The sequence below is a fragment of the Balaenoptera ricei genome, chromosome 7 (genome assembly GCF_028023285.1).
Source record: "Balaenoptera ricei isolate mBalRic1 chromosome 7, mBalRic1.hap2, whole genome shotgun sequence".
Classification (NCBI taxonomy): domain Eukaryota; kingdom Metazoa; phylum Chordata; class Mammalia; order Artiodactyla; family Balaenopteridae; genus Balaenoptera; species Balaenoptera ricei.
The window spans coordinates 73,975,498-73,994,569 of record NC_082645.1 but is presented as its reverse complement, the minus strand read 5'-3'; the positions used below and the strand labels follow the sequence as shown (position 1 = coordinate 73,994,569).

Sequence of the window (19,072 nt, the reverse complement as noted above, 5' to 3'; positions counted from 1 at the left end):
CAAAGATCCCACGTGCACAACTAAGACCCGGCCTAGCCAAATAAATAAATAAATATTTAAAAAAGTAAAAATATTTTAAAAAGTAAAAAGTAAAAAAATATTTAAAAAAGTAAAAATATTTTAAAAAGTAAAAAGTAAATATTTTAAAAAGTAAAAAAAGTAAAAAATTTTTAAAAAGTAAAAATCTCCAGGACTTTGGGTTAGGCAATGGTTTTTAAAATATGACAGTAAAAATCTAAGCAACACAAGAAGAGATAGACTTGAGAAAAGAAATTTGGACTTCTTTAAATTTAAAACCTTTTTTCCATCAACAAATACTATCAAGAAAGTAAAAAAGACAACTTACAGAATGAGAGAAAATATGTGCAGTAACAGGTCTGATAAGGGTAGTATCCAGAATATATAAAGAACTCCTCATGACTCAACAACAAAAGGCAAAAGACCCAATTTAAATATGGGCAAAAGGTTTGAATAGAGATTTTTCGAAAGAAGATATACAAATGAAAAGATGCTCAGCATCATTAGTCATTAGGGAAATCCAAATAAAACTACAATGAGATGCTACTTCACTCCAATGAGGATGACTACAAAAAAAATTTTTTTTTTAAAGGCAATAGCCTTTAAAAAAAGGCTTGTGACCTGTTGGGCTTGAAGGCTTTGCAGGCTCTGGTTTTCTCTCTGAGTTAGACAGGAAGACACTGGAGTGACACGACCTGACCTACTTTTAAAAGGATCGTTATGGCTTCTATGTGGCAAATAGACTGTCGTGGTGACAGGGGCAGAAATATGGAGTCCAACTGGAGGTTTGGCAATAGTTCAAGTGAGAGAGGAAGGTGGTCTAGGTTAGGTCGTGGCAGTGGTAGAGATGGCAAGAAGGGGCCACATTCTGGCTATTTTGAAAGTAGATAATGACAGAATTTGCTGATATGTAGGATTATGAAGTTTGAGAGAAAGAGGAGAGCCAAGCACCATGCCCAAATTTGGGACAGAGAACAGAGTTGATATTTACTAAAATGTGGACCACCACAGAAAGATCAGAGTTGAGAAAACTCAAGGATATGTTCTTAGAATTAAGTTTAAGATTCCTATTAAATATTTAAGAGGAGTTCCAGTAGGTAGTTGGATAATGGAGTCTGGAGTTCAATGCAGAGGATCAGGTCGGAAATATTAATCAAAGTCATCTACATAGAAATGGTACTTACCAGCCATATGAATGATTAAGATCGTCTCACATGGCACTGTCAGATAGAACCTTCTACAATGACAGAAATCATCAATGTGGAGATACCTGTGCTTCCCGAAGTGGTAGCCACTAGCCACATGTGGCTACTGAACACTTGAAATGTGGCTGGTGTCTACAACACTGGACTGCACAGATCTAACGAATGACCATAGGCGGAGCAGACAAGAACTCTGAGATCTGAGCCCTGGAATACTCTCTAGAGCTTAAAGGTCTGGAAATGGAGATTAAGACAAAGTAGCCAGTTGTGGTAGGTGGACAACCAAGAGAGTAGTGCCCGAGAAGTGAGAGAGGAGTGTTTCACAGAGGAGGAAGTAATTAATTGTGCCAAAAAGTCACTGTGCAGTTGAACTGAATGAAAACTAAGAAGAACCATGGAATCTGGAGATGTGAAAGTAACTGGTGATCACTAATGAACATAAACACTATACCAGGTTCTCTGTTAGTTGATGGTTTGCAGATCTGTTAAATTTTAAAAACTTAAGTGACAAACCTCTTTATAACATTATAGTCATTAGACAGGCTGACTCAATAAAATTGATCAGAATGCTAATTATTCTTATATTTCTGTTGAGCCCTTCTGTTTTTTTCTGCAATATTGAACATAAGCTTCAAAAATTAGGGTGAGACCGAGAAAGAGGTCAGTTAAAGGAGTGCAGTCAGAGACATAAGTTAGAACATAAAATATTTTTATTAGTAAGCTACAAAGACAGATCATTTGAAGAAAATGTGGCATTAATTCAATTAGGAACAAGGAAAGTAAGGGGAGTGAATGGTATAAAAATATACGGAGTTCTTTCCAGCACAGCTATTGTTCCTTTTGAAATGTTCTTTGGCATCAGTTCTATAATCACATATTTTAAAATATTTAAGGTGCTTGTTGTTGAAATGCCACTTACCAAAGTGTGCACATCTCCTTCACTGAGGGTGAGATCCCGCTTAGTGATTAGATGGTTCCGGTCACCTTGCCCACCAATTGTGTCATTCTTTTCAGTTGTTTGCGAATTTGAGATCTAGGATTACATAAATAAACTGGTGGTAAATAACAATGGAAAATATTTTGCATTGACATTTTGGCATAAACTGTTATACGTGATTGAAATATAGTGACTAAAAATTTGGTATGACAGAAAATTTACCACTTAACATATGGCTAAAACTAAGCAAAGGAAATAAAGATTAGAGTCCTTAATATGCGGGAAAAAAATTACCTCTACCTAGCCATCATTTTCTCCCCTTGCATAGCTAGAGAGGAAACTGATAAAATACTTAGAAAAAGCTTGAAATTTCACAGTGTACATCTGTGATGTATGTCAATCATGAGTATACATTTTTTGCTTTGTTTTCTTAACTTTCCTTACTCCAAACTGTGATAGCTTTTTTTTTTTTAATAGTTTAAAATTTATTTATTTAGTTTTGGCTGTGTTGGGTCTTCATTTCTGTGCAAGGGCTTTCTCTAGTTGCGGCAAGCAGGGGCCACTCTTCATCGCGGTGCGCGGGCCTCTCACTATCGCGGCCTCTCTTGTTGCGGAGCACAAGCTCCAGACGCGCAGGCTCAGTAGTTGTGGCTCACGGGCCTAGTTGCTCCGCGGCATGTGGGATCTTCCCAGACAAGGGCTCGAACCTGTGTCGTCTGCATTGGCAGGCAGATTCTCAACCACTGCGCCACCAGGGAAGCCCCTGTGATAGCTTCTTATCCAAACATATGTGCTAGGATGGAGAAGACTATACCCAAATAGAATTCCATAAAATGACATTTTTCTAGGTCAAGTCAAAAGAGCCAAGAGTAAAATGTTATATCTTATCCCAAAGACAAAAATTTCAACATCCAAACACCCTTGACACATATTACATGTGGATAAACCACTCTGCGATAAAACCAAAGTCAAATTGGGTCACTTAAGAATATCTCCGGATGGGAACTCCCTGGCGGTCCAGTGGTTAGGACTCCGCGCTTTCACTGTCAAGAGCGTGGGTTCAATCCCTGGTCAGGGAACTAAGAACCCGCAAGCTGCGAGACACGGCCAAAAAAAACACAAAGAGTATCTCCGGAGGCTCACTAAACACTACATAAATAAATGGTTTACTAGGACTTCACAGAATTCATCCTTACTCATTACACAAATAAACAATTTAATTCATAGTGTACTGGTTATGAACTAAAATATTTTCGCAGGATAGATTTATTATTAAAACAATTGTTTATTTCATGCATTTCTTTTATAGATTTAGAAAGAAAAGCAATAAAATATCATCATAATAAACAGTTGCTATTAAGCACATTACCTTAATTCTCAAAGGGTTGATCTCCATATCTGAAGTGCAGTTCATTGGCCCATCAATATCATATTGAAGGATGTACAACAAAGTGTTATTGTTATATTTGTAAGGCCACTGAAGATTTAGCATTGCCTTGCTGAATGAACTCGGACCGTTATTTCTCAGCTAATGAGGAGAAGGACATGTAAATACTTTGGGCAAAAATCTATTCTATAATCCTTCCCCTACAGCAACGTTAGGAATCATTAAGCAACAGGATTTAAATAACAGCAGTGTTTCCATAGTTACTCTAATATTACAACATGATCATTATTATGCAAAAGAATCAAATTCAACATCTGCCTCTGCGTAGGGCAGTATAAGTCAGGATGAATACATAAACAAAAGAGGAAAACGTGAAAAAGTTACTGATAAGTGGCATAGAAAATTTTCTTCCTACAGAACCAAAATTTTATTCAGTGACATATTCCTTTTATTCAAGTAGAACTAACTGGTTTTATTTTATTATTAAAATAATAATAAAATGTTATTTTTAAGTTAATTTTATTATTTTTTTTTACTAATTGGTTTTAAACAACAATTTGTATAAACAGCTTTCTTTTACTACTGGAAGCTACCTGTCTAATAAAAATGAACTTAAGAATAGGGAAAAAATTCAAATAAATCTCTGGTACATACTTAAACTATGCAGAGTTTACATAAAAGTTAAATAGACTTGTTTTTTAAAAAGAGCCTATCTATTCCTCTCTTTGTTGGCTCTCTACCAGGTATCAGTTAAATCCAACAGCTGCAAACCTCGTAGATGTGCTGAACAACTGGCCCAACGTCTTCTTCAGTCTCAGGGTTCTCCTTGTGCTCCCAATTTGGAATCGGAAGAAAGATATGATCAGGACTTGAGACTCTAAACAATGACCAAAGAAAACCTACCATGAATATCAAAATGATATGGTCAGTTCATTTTCAAAAGTACCTAGTGTCCAATGAATAAAATCAGAATTAAAAAAAAAAAAAAACACCATACATTTAACAGACAAAACAAAAACAAAAACTATACTTGTATGTGTACATGCACAGATGGACATACAAACTACTCTTTATTGAATCTAATGTAACAGGTGAATTGATAACAGGTGAACTTTTACATGAAAGTTCAATAAATTTATTTTGTGCCACTTTTGCCATGTCTGGTTTATTTCCAAAGGGTTATCAAATAAATATTCGGGGCTTTGGAATACACCCAGGACCTTCTTCTTTCTACAGAAGCTACAGCTCTAGTAACACGACACCGACACATGGAGTGTCTACTATCCAAAAGAAGCTAGGGGCCCTAGGACTTACTTTTAAGAAGTAACTACTTTTAAAGTAGTTTAAATCATGAGAATGAGATACTCAACTGGGTAATCATACTGACCCTCTTATCTCAACAGCAGCTAAAACAGCAAGGTCAACTTTGTAAGATACAACCGGGCTTACTTTGTCAAAAAGATTGGAGCTGAAAAAGAAAAAAATATATGTAGGACTGACTTGAGCATAATCGTCATCAATAGCATACAGAGGCAAATGCAGTGAAACTAAAAGTAAACAAATTAAAAGCGGTAAAGAAATGACAAACTGCACAAATCAAAATAATTATTTTCATTAGCATTTAATTCCAAGAAGATGATTTTTATTTAACTTTTAGTTTTGTTTTACAAACTCAAAAGCAACATAAATTATTCTTATGATGTAAATATTGATTTTAAAATGCTATAATTAAGTACTAAAATTTTAGTCTATCCTTTTCCAGAATATTTAAGTATATTGCATAACATATTTATAACAAATAATATTTCCTCCATAGTTATTATAAATGGAAAAAAGTTGTTTTCCTACCTTTGGATTTGTAAGTCAAATTTCACGGAAGTATCCATCTCTGATTGCTGGTGCACACTGAAACGAAGACCAGCTAGGAGCTGAAGGAGGAGGGAAAGATGGCAATGTTAGTTAGAACAGTGTCAAATTAGTGAAATTTCAAATCCAGCGTCCAAAGAAAAAAGAATAGGGTTTTTCTGAACTTACAATAAAACTGAAAGTACTCTAGCAAAGATAGTTAAGTCTGATCTTCTATCAAATCTCTATTATTACAGATACTTGGGCCAATCCATAATGGAGCCTGTTTAACAATGATTAACCATAATTATATCTCCTTATAATATTAACTAATTATCTCCTTATTATATTAACTAATATTAACTCTCTGAAAAATGCAAGAGGAATTGCTTGTTGACCCAATGACGGTATAGTAGTTATGCACAATAATTTGGTGACAGGAAGCTAACACATGAACTTGTGTTAATGGAGCAGGAAGGAAGAAACAGATGGCTTACAAGAGTGAGAGAACTTGGCTAAAAAGGACAGATGTAGGGCCAGAAGCAGAATTTCTCCACGTCACCCACAACTCCATCAATAACAAACATCTTAACTTCTGCAGGAGGAAAATTGTTATTTTAAAGAAAAAACTGAGCTACAAGGTAAGGGAAAGCAGCCTTCTTGGGGGGTCACATAAATGACCTCTAAAAATGGCCCTTCTAGGGGACCTCGTCAAACTGCCTCCCACTTTACAAAGCTTGGAGCTGGCCACAAGAATCAACCTGGAATTATCTATACTGAGTGAGCAGTGAGTGAGAAAGCTAGAGAGAACGAGAATATAAGAAAATAAAAAGCATGCTCCTGCTTCCCACTAGCTATCTATTTTACATTTGGTAGTGTATATATGTCCATGACACTCTCTCAAAGCAGCCGCATAGCACAGGGAGATCAGCTCAGTGCTTTGTGACCGCCTGGGGGGGTGGGATGGGGAGGGTGGGAGGGAGGGAGATGCAGGAGGGAGGAGATACGGGAACCTGTGTATATGTGTAGCTGATTCACTTTGCTATAAAGCAGAAACTAACACACCATTGTGAAGCAATTATACTTCAATAAAGATGTTTAAAAAAAAAAAAAAGCATGCTCACTTGTTAATGAAACATTGTAGTTAAAAACTGTGTTAAATACATGTGAAAAAATGCAACTCTGGGTACTTTGTTCAAGCCCTTTTCCCTAAGAGACCTTATATCTAGAAATAATAATGACTTTAATGGAAAATATATTTAAAGAAATATGAAATATTTATTTTCATTGAAATATATTTGACATATAACACTGTAAATTTAAGGTTGATTTGATACATTTATACACTGTTATATGATTGCCACTGTGGCAATAATTGCACCTCTGTCACATAACATAATTATCATTTCTTTTTTCTGGTTGGAATTATTAAGACCTAGTCTCTTGCAAGTTTGATGATTATAATACGTTACTGTTGTCTATAATCACTATGCTGCACATTAGAGCTCTAGACTTACTTGCAAGTCTGTACCCTTAAACAACATCTAATGGGAGAGATGTTGTTTATATGGGTAGATACGTAATATTCAGCCCCATATTATCATAGATCTTCAAATTACCAATATCTATGTGCTTATTAAATTAAATTCTATCGAAAAGGTAACATGAAATATACTGTTGATTTTTTTTTTTCCTTGATAATAGGAATTCTACAAGGTATATTTTTGTTTCCTTTTTAGAGGATTTGGGAAGCAACCCACTGAGCGCTTCTTCTCAAGCTCCTGGGCTCCCTTCTCCACCCCCTGAAGGGGAGCCTGATCTAACCACTGTGCTCTTTGATCCTATTGGGATGACCATATAGGTTTCAAGTTAATGAGATCATTCTAACTCACTTAAGAATGACAGTCTTGGTATTTGTCAGAGTAGCTTTGAGGATGCATTAAAGTGTTAGTTTAAAATATCAAAGTTACAATCTCAGTCCTTAGTTTCAACCATGTTCTCATCCATTTACCAAATTGAAGGTGAAGAGCAGCTTACTGAATACAGGTAATAACACAACCCATTACTTTAGTATCTTAATCAAAACTAAACTCTGATGATCACTACATTCTAAATCAAAGCCAGTTTAGATACTATTTTGAAGGGCTTATAAAAAAATGACTATGGACAAACCCACAGAAAAATATGCTATTCTCTATAAAAGAAAAATAAAATCCATTTAATTAAAATGTCTTACTTGAGTTCCAGCCTTCATTGGGTTTCCAAGGTCACATACTACCTGGCGGGTTTGGTTTTCTGTCTTAAAGGCACAGGAAAGTCTTGCTAAAGCCTTTGATAGACAAAGAAAAAGGATTGAAAGGAAAATAAATTAATGACCAAAAAAATGCAGAAGCCATAATAAGACTTTAAAGTTCCTAGACAATATCATGCAGGTGGATGTTTAGGTTTCTTGCTTTACAAAGCAAATGCATCTATTTGAGCAATGAGGGGTACGGGGGAAACCAGAATTGTGTACAACTGCCACATATAAAGTCAAAGTGTTTCTGAACAATCCCTAGAGGACATAGATACATAACCATATTACCTCTGAAAAATTATTTGATGGCCAGGCTTAGACACTTTATCCATCTGACCCTGCTTCAGGCACTTAGCTAGCAGTTTTTTAAATGTCCTATCAATGCATTATGTAAAGTTATTAGGCTTGAAAGGAATTATGTAAGATAGGCACTCCATTGTCTAGCAATTTAGCCTTAGGTAGAATGGGTAAGCTTGTACTACACTAAATAGGGGAGCAGCTCATTAACGTTAATGAGAACTATGAGTGCATTTCGATTTTTAAAGAGGCAGCTTGCTTACTTCACTGTTGCGGACCACCCCGATGAAATCGGCCTGCGGTGGGATGGAAACGATGAGCTCAGCTTCATAGGCACCTTCCCCCTGATTCTGAGCCTTAACAATCAAGGTCAGAGGGTTGTCGTCCCCAATATAGATCTTCTTTTGATCACTACGAGTTAACACAAATCTAGACAATGAAAAAAGACTGCACGGCGAGAGCATGACTATTCAAAGCACTGACATGTTCAACAGTGTCTCGAGATTTTTTAAGACTACTCTACAGCTCAACAGAAAACTGGAAATAGCACACTGGGTGCAAATCCAATGCTTCTCCCAGTAAAAGAAAACACTGATGCCTTTAGCATATCACTATCACTCATATGTATTATGGAAGTAATTTTATATCCCTTTGTACTTATTAATCCCCTGATTTTTTTTCTAAAGGCTGAATTAATCATTTGTCACGATACTCACAATATTCGCTATAATTTATACATCGTATAAAATGGTAGTAAGTCCTTTAGTTAAGAGTATCTTTAAGAGGATATAATGTTACTTTGTGACACTACTCAATGCTGAATAGGAAGAGATCTGTTAACCTAGGTAGCTAGTGAAAACATAGCACCTATTTTTTTAAAGCTCAATATTTATAGCTTTACTGAAAACCATGCATTATCCTCCAACGTAACTAATTCTCATTACTATTACTTTAATAGAAAAATGTGTTCTTTCATTTAAATTTCTTATTATACAGTCTATTATTTGGAGCAAAACTTACCTATCTACAGAAACTTCCAGTTTGGGTTTACAGACATTGTCTTCACCACAGTCAAGCAGAATATGAGCCTAGAAAAAAATTTTATTTTTCTCTACATGAATAAATACCAGTACAGGTCACATATGCAGTGTATATCAATATATATGTGGATGTATATGAATATACATTTATGCACACATGTATATATTTATATATACTCTACTTGTATATATATACCTGAATTCAAAAGGGATCATGGCTGCCTGTTTTTAAATAGGTCAGTCTTAGCTAGTAAGAATGAAAAGGAAGAAAAAGATTCATAGGGTATAATACAATCAGTTGGAACCTTTAGTTGGAACCTTTTACAATTAGTTGGAACAATTAGACAGAACCTAGTTCTATCTCAAATTAAGCTGTTATGATTTTGGAATGAAGTATAGAAGAGAAAGTAATATTCAAGAAATGAGGGTTCTACTTTACTCAGCTGCTGCTAGCTAAGTTGTGTGATCTTGGGCAAAATAAACTCCTTTCTAGAATTTCTCATTATGCCTCTGCAGAGCATAAAAGAATAAGGAGTTGTGGGTATACAGCAGCAATTCAGACAGACAGACCAAAGGGAACAGAAACTGGACAAAAGGAGCCCAGCACTGGCATGGCCATTTGGAAGGAGATAAAGAAAAAGGAACCAAAAGCATTAGAATTATTAGATCCAAGATAGGTACAATAAGCAAAGACCTGCACTTTCTCCCTCTAGATATGACCATAAGATGTGCCAGTTGGAACATTATAGAAAACCCGATAGCAATAGTGGGAGGAAGCTGAAGAAGTTAGGCAGGATGTGAAAGAAGAAATTGATAAAAGAGGAAATTAAAAAAAGATGAAGCCATTCTTGGTTTGTCTATTGTTAACATCCAAAGGGCTTCAGGCCCAAAGGCAGACAAAAAGGAGAGAAAAAGATTTAAAGGGAAAAAACAGTGACAGGCTTTCTTAAAAAACAAAACAAAACAAAACAAAAACTGTATGTTTCCAAGTCACAAGGGAGGCACAGCTCCCCAGAATAGAATTGTATGGTAGAGATCTTAACTGTCAGTTTAACTGGGATGAAACCCAACAGTACCTGTGAACTAATTCAGTGACCTAGATGTAAACAGTTGCTATGCACTTCAAGAAGATGGGGGGAAAAGGCCAAGACCAGTAGAAGAAATCTGAGGTGACTCCTTAAGTGATACCAAATACAATCACTGCTAATTTAGTTCATGAACAAAGAACGGATATAATGATATGTGATACGGTGTGTATTAAAAGTCCCAGTTAGAATGATGAGTATCTGAAGTTTGGAATGAAAAGTATTATGAAATATTTTTTTCAACATCTTTATTGGAGTATAATTGCTTTACAATGGTGTGTTAGTTTCTGCTGTATAACAAAGTGAATCAGCTATACATAAACATATATCCCCATATCTCCTCCCTCTGTGTCTCCCTCCCGCCCTCCCTATCCCACCCCTCTAGGTGAACACAAAGCACTGAGCTTTTGTGTATATATGTCAGTACAACTCTCTCACTTCCTCCCAGCTTACCTTTTATTATGAAATATTAATAAACTATGGTAAAGGGATATTTGACTAACTACCACTCTACATTGAAGAGAGAGGATTAAACTGGCATTGGTGCAGCTATAGCCTTAAAATATGCTATCAGAAAAGATAGTTTCAGGGATGGAAAAGATAAAGCAATGTCTTCCATTCACAGAGAACTAAATCTCTACAGTTACATACTTAATATCTTGTACAGAGTAAGAACTTAATACATATTTGAATGAATAAATGGAGGGTGGGGAAAAAGAAAAACCCTCTTTCTGTAGGAAGCATGAAATCTCTAACTCCAAAGGATTAGGGTACAGAAAGGGAAACTCAAGAGCTGCCCTGTATGATATAGTAGCCACTAGTGAGCCACATGTGGCTTTTGAGCACTTGAAATGTATCTAACGCAACTGGGGAATTGTTTTATATTTCATTTAATATTAATTAATTTAAATTTAAAAACTGATACTTGATTCTGCTACTGAAAAACTTTTAGTATGTTTAGAACAACTTGGCTATGTGAATCTACTTTTTCAATTATAAATTATATGAGTTCTAAATACAGAAAAAATATTTCTGATGAAGCTTTAGCATCTGAATTGAGATGTGTTGTAAGTATATAATACACTCTGGATTTTGAAGACCATAAAAAACAGAACTTAAAAAATTTCACAGAAAATATGACTATTTGGAAATATGGTCTTAAAGAAGTAATTAAGTTAAAATGACATCATTAGGGCAGGCCCTAATCCAATATGACTGGTGCTTTATAAGGAGATCAGGACATAGACACAGAGGGGAAATGATGTGAAGACACAGGGAGAAGATGACCACCTACAACCCAATGGGAGAGGCCTCAGAGGAAACCAACCCTGCAGACACCTTCATCTCAGACTTTAAGCCTCCAGAATTGTGAGAAAATAAATTTCTATTACTTAAGCCACCCATTCTGTAGTATTTTGTTATGGCAGTCCTAGCAAACTAATACAGATATATTATTAAAATTAATGTCACCAGTTTTCTATGTTTTTTTTTAATGTTACTGACCAATACATTTAAAATTACAAATGTGGCTAACATTATATTTCTAACAGACAGCAGTACTTCATAGAGAGAGTACAGTAAAAAAGTTTGTAATATGACCAGTGAAATAAAGGGCCATTTTAGAGAGAAGTAAATAAGAATGATGGGATAGGTAATTAACATTGAAATGAGAGTACATAATAAAGCTAAGAATACAGAAAAAAAGATGCCTAAGAGTAGGTAATGTCGTTGCTGAAATAAATGTAGAACACAAAGGAAACAAAGATTCAAAGAATGAAGAAAGTGGGGTGGGGAGAGGGAAGAAAACCAAATATTACTGAAGTTATTATTCCCTCAAAGTGGTTTCAAAAGTTAACCAATTTGATTAGCTGGCTTTAAACTGTATTGGTATTAAAGAGATTGGTGATCTCAGTAAACTAAACAAAAGTAATGTTAACACTAATAAATAGTTTCCAAAAAATTCTAAAATTATAAAGAGAAAATAATCATAACTCCTATAACAAAACACATAATGTAAAAGGACAAGTAACAATTAACTTTTCTAAAAAATGTAAAATTGAATGACAGACTCTAAGAGGCTCAGCTGTTCATTATTAAATTATTAATCAACATAATATTGTATATCCCCTAAAAATAAAAAATGTAAAAAATATGAACACAGAACTATGTTTACAAGTTCTATATTAATGGGTAGTAGAAAGCAGCATGTATACTATTCACGTGCAAAATGAAATATAAAATAAATTGTTAAAATATAAAAATTACAAAAGACTTTAAAAAATTTTAATTTGCCTTATGCTGCTGTCATGTATAGTCTTCTCAAATTACAAAAATAAAATAGTTTATGAGATCTTAGCAAGTTAGACAAAGAAGTAACAACCTAAATTTAGGGTAAAGCATTCTATGAGAGCAGAAATATTAATCTAAAAATATGAACATGTAATAAAAGAGGAAAAAATAGGAAATACAATAACATTTGAATGTATGGGTTTTACATAGGATTTTCTAAAAATATTTTAATATAGTCTTTATAAAATTTTATGTTGCTATATTTGGTTTTATGAGAAGAATGATTTATGTACTATATATGCATATATGTGTGTATATATACTATTTTTTACAATTAAAATATAAATCAAAGGTAATATAAATAAACTTGTTTAGCAAAATATAAAATACTATGTAAGTAAACTGGCATTTTGTTGTTTTCCTTGAATTATTTTACTGTTTTATGTGTATGAAATGCGACCCTGTCTTCCTCTGCATATCTCTAAGTTCTGAGTGGCTTTAAATGTCTTTGACCTGAAAATCCAGATTCCTTCCCCTCTGACTTCTCTGACTAAAACCCTACATTATAAAAGCAATCCCTTATGCTATTTAACAATATGAACTGTAAGACTTTAAAAAAGATAAAAGTATAAAATTAATGATAAATTAATAAAGTACAGTACCTGTCGACTAATATTGGCAGGAGTGAATTGGTTAAGAATAGGCTGCAAGCCTGTCGCATCAGCAGCTGTTCTATAATCCAACCGATACTCCATAAAAATAGTAATCGGAGTGAGTTTGTCTCTAAATTCAGATTCATCCTAAAAATGGAAAAGCTTTGAATTAATGATGACATCAACCTATGACATCAAGCTATCTGGAGAAATCCATAAGTGCACAATACAAAGCCAGCTGTATTCACCCCTTGATCAAATTCTACAAAAACTCTTTGAAAAACTACACTTATATAAGAATAGACTATCCAAAAAGAATACTATAATTATCCAGTGAGAACCCTTAATCAACTTTGTTTTATAATGTAATATTTGATTCACACAAAAATATATGAGGCATGGGCTTCCCTGGTGGCGCAGTGGTTGAGAATCTGCCTGCTAATGCAGGAGACACGGTTCGAGCCCTGGTCTGGGAGGATCCCACATGCTGCGGAGCAACTAGGCCCGTGAGCCACAACTACTGAGCCTGCGCGTCTGGAGCCTGTGCTCCACAACAAGAGAGGCCACGACAGTGACAGGCCTGCACACTGCGATGAAGAGTGGCCCCCACTTGCCACAACTAGAGAAAGCCCTCGCACAGAAATGAAGACCCAACACAGGCATAAATAAATAAATTAAAAAAAATATATATGAGACATGTTAATAAAATGAGCACTCAAACACACACCCAATATAAATAATAACTAGGACATAACCTATATTGCTTAAGCTACCCACATGCTCTTTTCTCTTTTCATCCCTTTGTCTTCCTTCCAGAGGTAACCATTCCCTTGCTTGCTTTCAGCAGTTTTACTCTAGTGTGTGTGTCCCTAAACAATATGTTCTTCAGATTGCTTTTCCTGTTTATTTTAAAATGAGACCATATGTATTCTTCTGTCATTTGCTCTCTGTTCAACACTTTTAAAGATTCATTCATGCTGTTGCATGTAGCGAGGTTAATTTTTACTGTTGAGTAATATTTATCATATAATAATTTATTTACAATTTATTTATCAATTCTTCTGTCAAAGGTTATTTGGACTGCTTTGGGTCTTTGGTTTGTTTTTGCTATTACCAAAAAAAATGTTGTAATGTTGTAATGTATTGTTCTACATAGTGGCAAGGAGATTTGTCAGCTCTGTAAGATACAATATTATTTTCCAAATTCTTCATATTGGCAATTTACACTGCCACAAGCAATGTGTAAGAACTCTGATTAACTCACATCTTGACCAAGCAATAGGTACTGGCAGACTTTGAGTGTAAAATGGTATTTCTTCATAATTGTAACTAGAGGTATTTGTCTTGTTTGCTCACATCATGAATAGTTATTTAATTTAATCAAAAACCTTTCCCTGCACTTAAGTAAGATGGCCATGGTTTCAGTCTATTCATGTGTAAAGTTACACTTCTATACTTTCAATGTTAACCCACCCTAGGATACATCCAAGTTGGTCTGTTTTTTAATCTTTTTTATAAACTGCTAGGATTTACTTTGCTTATATTTGGTTAGTAATTTTACATCTATGTCTTTGTATAAAACTGTCATGAATTTTCCTTGCTTATACTAGCCTCGGTCAGTCTGGGTATCAGTTACACTACCTTCACAGAATAAGCTGGAAATATATTTTATTTTTCTATTCTAAGAGTTTAACATTGGAATGTCTCATTCTTGACAGTTTGGTAGATATTGCCTATAAAAACATCTAGGTCTTGTGATTCCTTTCTGTAAAGATTATTAACTGCCAGTTCAATTCTTTTTAATGGTTTATATGGTTAAATGAATTGTTCGGGTTCTTCAAATGACAGCTGTGTTGTGTTTTTCTAAGAATGTCTTTGCTTTCTCTCAGTTTTTCTATGTCTTAGCACAAGGTTATTCATAATACTTTATTATTTTAATTCCTCCATTATCTATAGGTACATCCTTTTTCAATTCCTATTTTTGTGGAGGTTTTGGGGGGTTTGTTTTTCCTTCATTTTTTTCTCAATCTTTCATTTAAATTAAATAGCATTTAAGGCTATACATTTACCTTTACATTCTGCTTCTGGGATACCCTACACATTTTGATATGTAGTATTTTCATTATAATTCACTTCTAAGTAAATTTCTAATATGATCTCTTTTTTGATCCATAAGTTACTTAAAATCACAATTCCTAATTCCCAATTTATCTTTGTTATTGATTTCTAAAAATTGCACTGTAATCAAATAGCATATTTTCTATGATTCCAATTGTTTCAGATTTGTTCAGACTTCCTTTATATGTATATATGGGGAACTTTTATATTCTCTAATTGTTGGATGTCAAGATCTATATAGGTATATAGGTATACTAAATCGAGCTTGTTAATTATGTTGAGTCTTCTAAATCTTTACTGATGTTTTTGTCTTTTTTTTTTTTGGCCATACCATGGGGCATGCAGGATCTTAGTTCCCCGACCAGGGATCGAACCTGCACCCCCTGCAGCGGAAGCATGAAGTGTTAGCCACTGGACCACCGGAGAAGTCCTGATGTTTTTGTCTTTTAAAAAAAATTTCATCCTTTATTTCATTAAACATTTTATACACACTTATATTTTGTAACTGATCATTCTAACATCTCAAGCTTTTGCAGGACTAAGATTTATTTGCTGTGTCTTCTAATGGCTTATTTCCTGGTGTGTTTAGTACTTTTTTTAGAAATGAATTCCTATTTGATTGAACTTAACCTATGGGACCCATACTAGATTGTTCCAGTGAGACCTTGTATTTACTCTTGCAGGAGTCAGGGCGCATCTTTGTTTTGGGAACACTTTAGCCTTGTGGAAGACTCTGCACCTAATGCAGGAGGCTCAGGTCAGACCCCTGGTTTGCAGAAGGCCCCAGGCGAGCCTGAACCCCTGTGCTGGTGTCTGCAAATACAGCTCACCCTCCGCCCAGTCTCCATCCCTCCCTCCCTAGTCATCCTGGCTCACACACTTGCTTACAACTCACAAGTCAGGTTTAGACAATGGAGTTTTTTCATTGATTGCTTATGGCGGGGGGCAGGGGGGTGGGGTGGATTTCTTTTACTGTCTTGAGAGTCCAGCAATATTTAAGAAATATGTTTGTCATAATTTATTCAGTAGCATTGTTGTGGAAAGGCCACGTGCAATATCCAGTCTGACAAGCGTAGAAGTCCATTACTCAAGTTTGACTCTTTAAAAAGCCCAATTTCCTCAAATGTATTTTTCTGTCTTCTTTTTGATTTACTACCAAAAAAATTTACAGAAAGTGAAAATCATTTAGGTGAAAAGAAAAAATAATAAGTAGAAAGAAGAGATAATGGATAATCTCTTACCCGCAGATATGCTATTAGTTCTTCACATTGCATCTGTCCCCCCCTTGAGATGGTCATGTTCTTGGAGTGACCCGGGGACCTGTTATGGAGAAACAGTGCTCGTCGAATTGCTCCTTTTTGCTTGAGTTTATCCAAAAGAAGCTCCACCTGGAAGTCTATACAAACCAAAGGATTTATAACCAACATAATCTTTATGGACACCTTTCTGTCCTAAATATCTCGAGTTTTCATTTAAACAGAGATACATATTTCTCCCTTAAGAAGTAATCTGCTCCCGATTCATTAAAAATGTCTATACATTGTAGTGAGATGACAACAGATTAATTCTGAATAAATATTTAATAATTAAATAACTGATCCAACTATCCCCAAATTAATGTCATCTATTAAATGGAGACAATAGATAATGATGGTAATAAAACAACTATCAGATAGAGGGGAAATTTTTTCTTTTAATTTAAGCTGAGAGGAGGAAGTTCAGGAATAAAATATATGAATTAAGACTTTTATCACTAATGCAGGTAGCAGGACTCTTGCTGACTGTGATTAAGAAATGTTTACTAATATGCACCCACACCCCATACCATTACATTCACCATCATGACGAATGAGCAGTTTGCATCACTTGCAACTCCTACTTCTAATGAAGCTACTGTATCAAACTATCAGGTAAATATGTCCCTCAAGAAGCAAATGACCAAATATAGCTGACTGGGTCAAGAATCATCTTAAAATGAATGTGCAGCCAGTGAACAGTCTGAAGCACAGTTGCTAGATTACTGCCTTCTAACATCAGTTCTTCTTTAAATAGTTTCTTCAAAGGAGTTAAGAGTGCAGATCTTTAAAACCACAAATCTCTTCCTAAGTTTCTCTAAATGTTGAACTTCATGTCAAATTTGAGTGAAAAGCCAGGGTCATTTTGCTTCTCGTTCTGTTCCACCCACCCTTTGAGAAATAGCAAGCTCCTGCTTCTGGCCTCTTGAAATTGTCATTTCCCCTGTGCAAAATACTCCTCCAGACATCCCTTAGCTCCTTCATTTCCTTCAGGTCTTTACTGAAAAGTTACCTTCCAGAGAGACCCTTTCTTGCTACTCTATGTTAACTTTCACGCACAAACACACCCCACAACAGACTCAGTCCTCTATCCGGAGCCTTACTGTTATTCCTTAGCACATATACCGACAAATCTCCACAACAGTTACTTAACTCTCCTACCTTGCTCTCATAATCACAAAAACCATTTTTTGGAATGGAAGAGTCAAGTTAGAATTTGCTGTGTGGGCTAAATTTAGTGGTCTAACTTTTTTCCTTCTCTCTATTTCTAAACCACCTCTACTCTGGAGATTACTGCGGCTTTTCTAAGACATAAAGTATAAACTTTTCAGTAGGTCATTGACTTATAAACAATGATACTTATTTCTCCTAGAGTTCATTTGTCTCACAATGATAACTGTTTAACTTTCTGAAGGCCATATTTACCACTAATTGTTCACAATGTCAATAAACGTATTATTTCTGAATTGGCTTAAGAGTTGTCAAACAAAATAATTACGTTGCAATATTAAATGTCTTTAAGCATAAACATTCAAATAAAAAAGCAATAACAACTACTTGAATAACTATTCAAATGTCCTAAAACATTTTTTAAGTGCTGTGTATGTAGCATCATTAAAATAATATAATTTTTCCACAGAACACTTACTAAGTTTCGTGGGAAGTGCTCCTTTGCCATCTGCCTTTAAGCAGAACCTGACATTAAAACTGTAGAAAAATAAAAAATACATACAAATCCCATAATCCAGGTTAGACATTTTTCCCATTTATATAGCATTATTTATTTATTTGTTTGTTTGTTTATTTATTTATCTTGGAATTGGAATTACAATTCGAACTTTAAAATACCATAAAGTCTCATCACAATGCCTACAATTAATTTTTTTAAAAAGACAGTAAAAGAGATTATCTATGCCTCTCTTATTCTCTTATTTATTATTTGAAAAACTCACTATAGGTGACATAATCTGATATTACCATGTAACAGTTTCCCCCTTTCCCCCCAAAATACACAAAATAGATGAAATTATAGTATATTGCTTAAAAAATTAAATATTTACCCTATGCCAGTTTAGGATACCTTATACATGCTCATTCTTCATAATAACCTATTAGATAAGCTATCATCCCTATATTACAGATTGAAAACTGAGGCTTGGATGGTATTAATTTTCCCATTTTCATGGAACACATATTGAACAGAATTCGAATACAAACTCTGGTCTGTACGATTCTAAAACTTTTGTTGTTGTTACACTTTGGTTACACTGATAATATTTATTTTTTGTTGTTGTTGTTACACTTTTGTTACACTGATAATATTTATTTAGCTAGACATTTTTTTATTATCACCCAAATCTCACATTTCTTTTTCTTTTAAATCTCATATTTCTAATACTTAGTTCACATTGTGAAGCCTTATATCTTTCTTTATGTCTTAACATTATTTTTAAAACATGAAGCTATACAGAATAATCTAACTCATCCTTCAGTAATTTAGGCATGTTTCCTTTCATGGAAAGGAATGAGACAAAAAAAAGAGAAAAAGAAAAGAAAAGAATTTCCTAACCTCCTCTCAAGCTTATAGAATCTGTTGATAAATTTAAATGG

General features: G+C 34.6%; 1 protein-coding gene across 2 annotated transcripts in view; it reads right to left on the bottom strand.

Moving 5' to 3' along the window:
- ITGAV (integrin subunit alpha V) overlaps positions 1-19,072 on the bottom strand; it is an 87,802-nt gene that overhangs the window by 6,972 nt on the left and 61,758 nt on the right. For both annotated transcript variants that reach the window (XM_059928288.1, XM_059928286.1), the window contains exons 16-26: positions 18,111-18,169; positions 16,409-16,563; positions 13,059-13,196; positions 9,003-9,070; positions 8,246-8,393; positions 7,626-7,718; positions 5,393-5,472; positions 4,932-5,012; positions 4,316-4,421; positions 3,527-3,685; positions 2,140-2,253 (exon numbers count right to left, since the gene is read on the bottom strand). In XM_059928288.1, the coding sequence (XP_059784271.1) occupies positions 2,140-2,253; positions 3,527-3,685; positions 4,316-4,421; positions 4,932-5,012; positions 5,393-5,472; positions 7,626-7,718; positions 8,246-8,393; positions 9,003-9,070; positions 13,059-13,196; positions 16,409-16,563; positions 18,111-18,169 (1,201 nt within the window). The remainder of the gene's footprint in view (positions 1-2,139; positions 2,254-3,526; positions 3,686-4,315; positions 4,422-4,931; positions 5,013-5,392; positions 5,473-7,625; positions 7,719-8,245; positions 8,394-9,002; positions 9,071-13,058; positions 13,197-16,408; positions 16,564-18,110; positions 18,170-19,072) is intronic.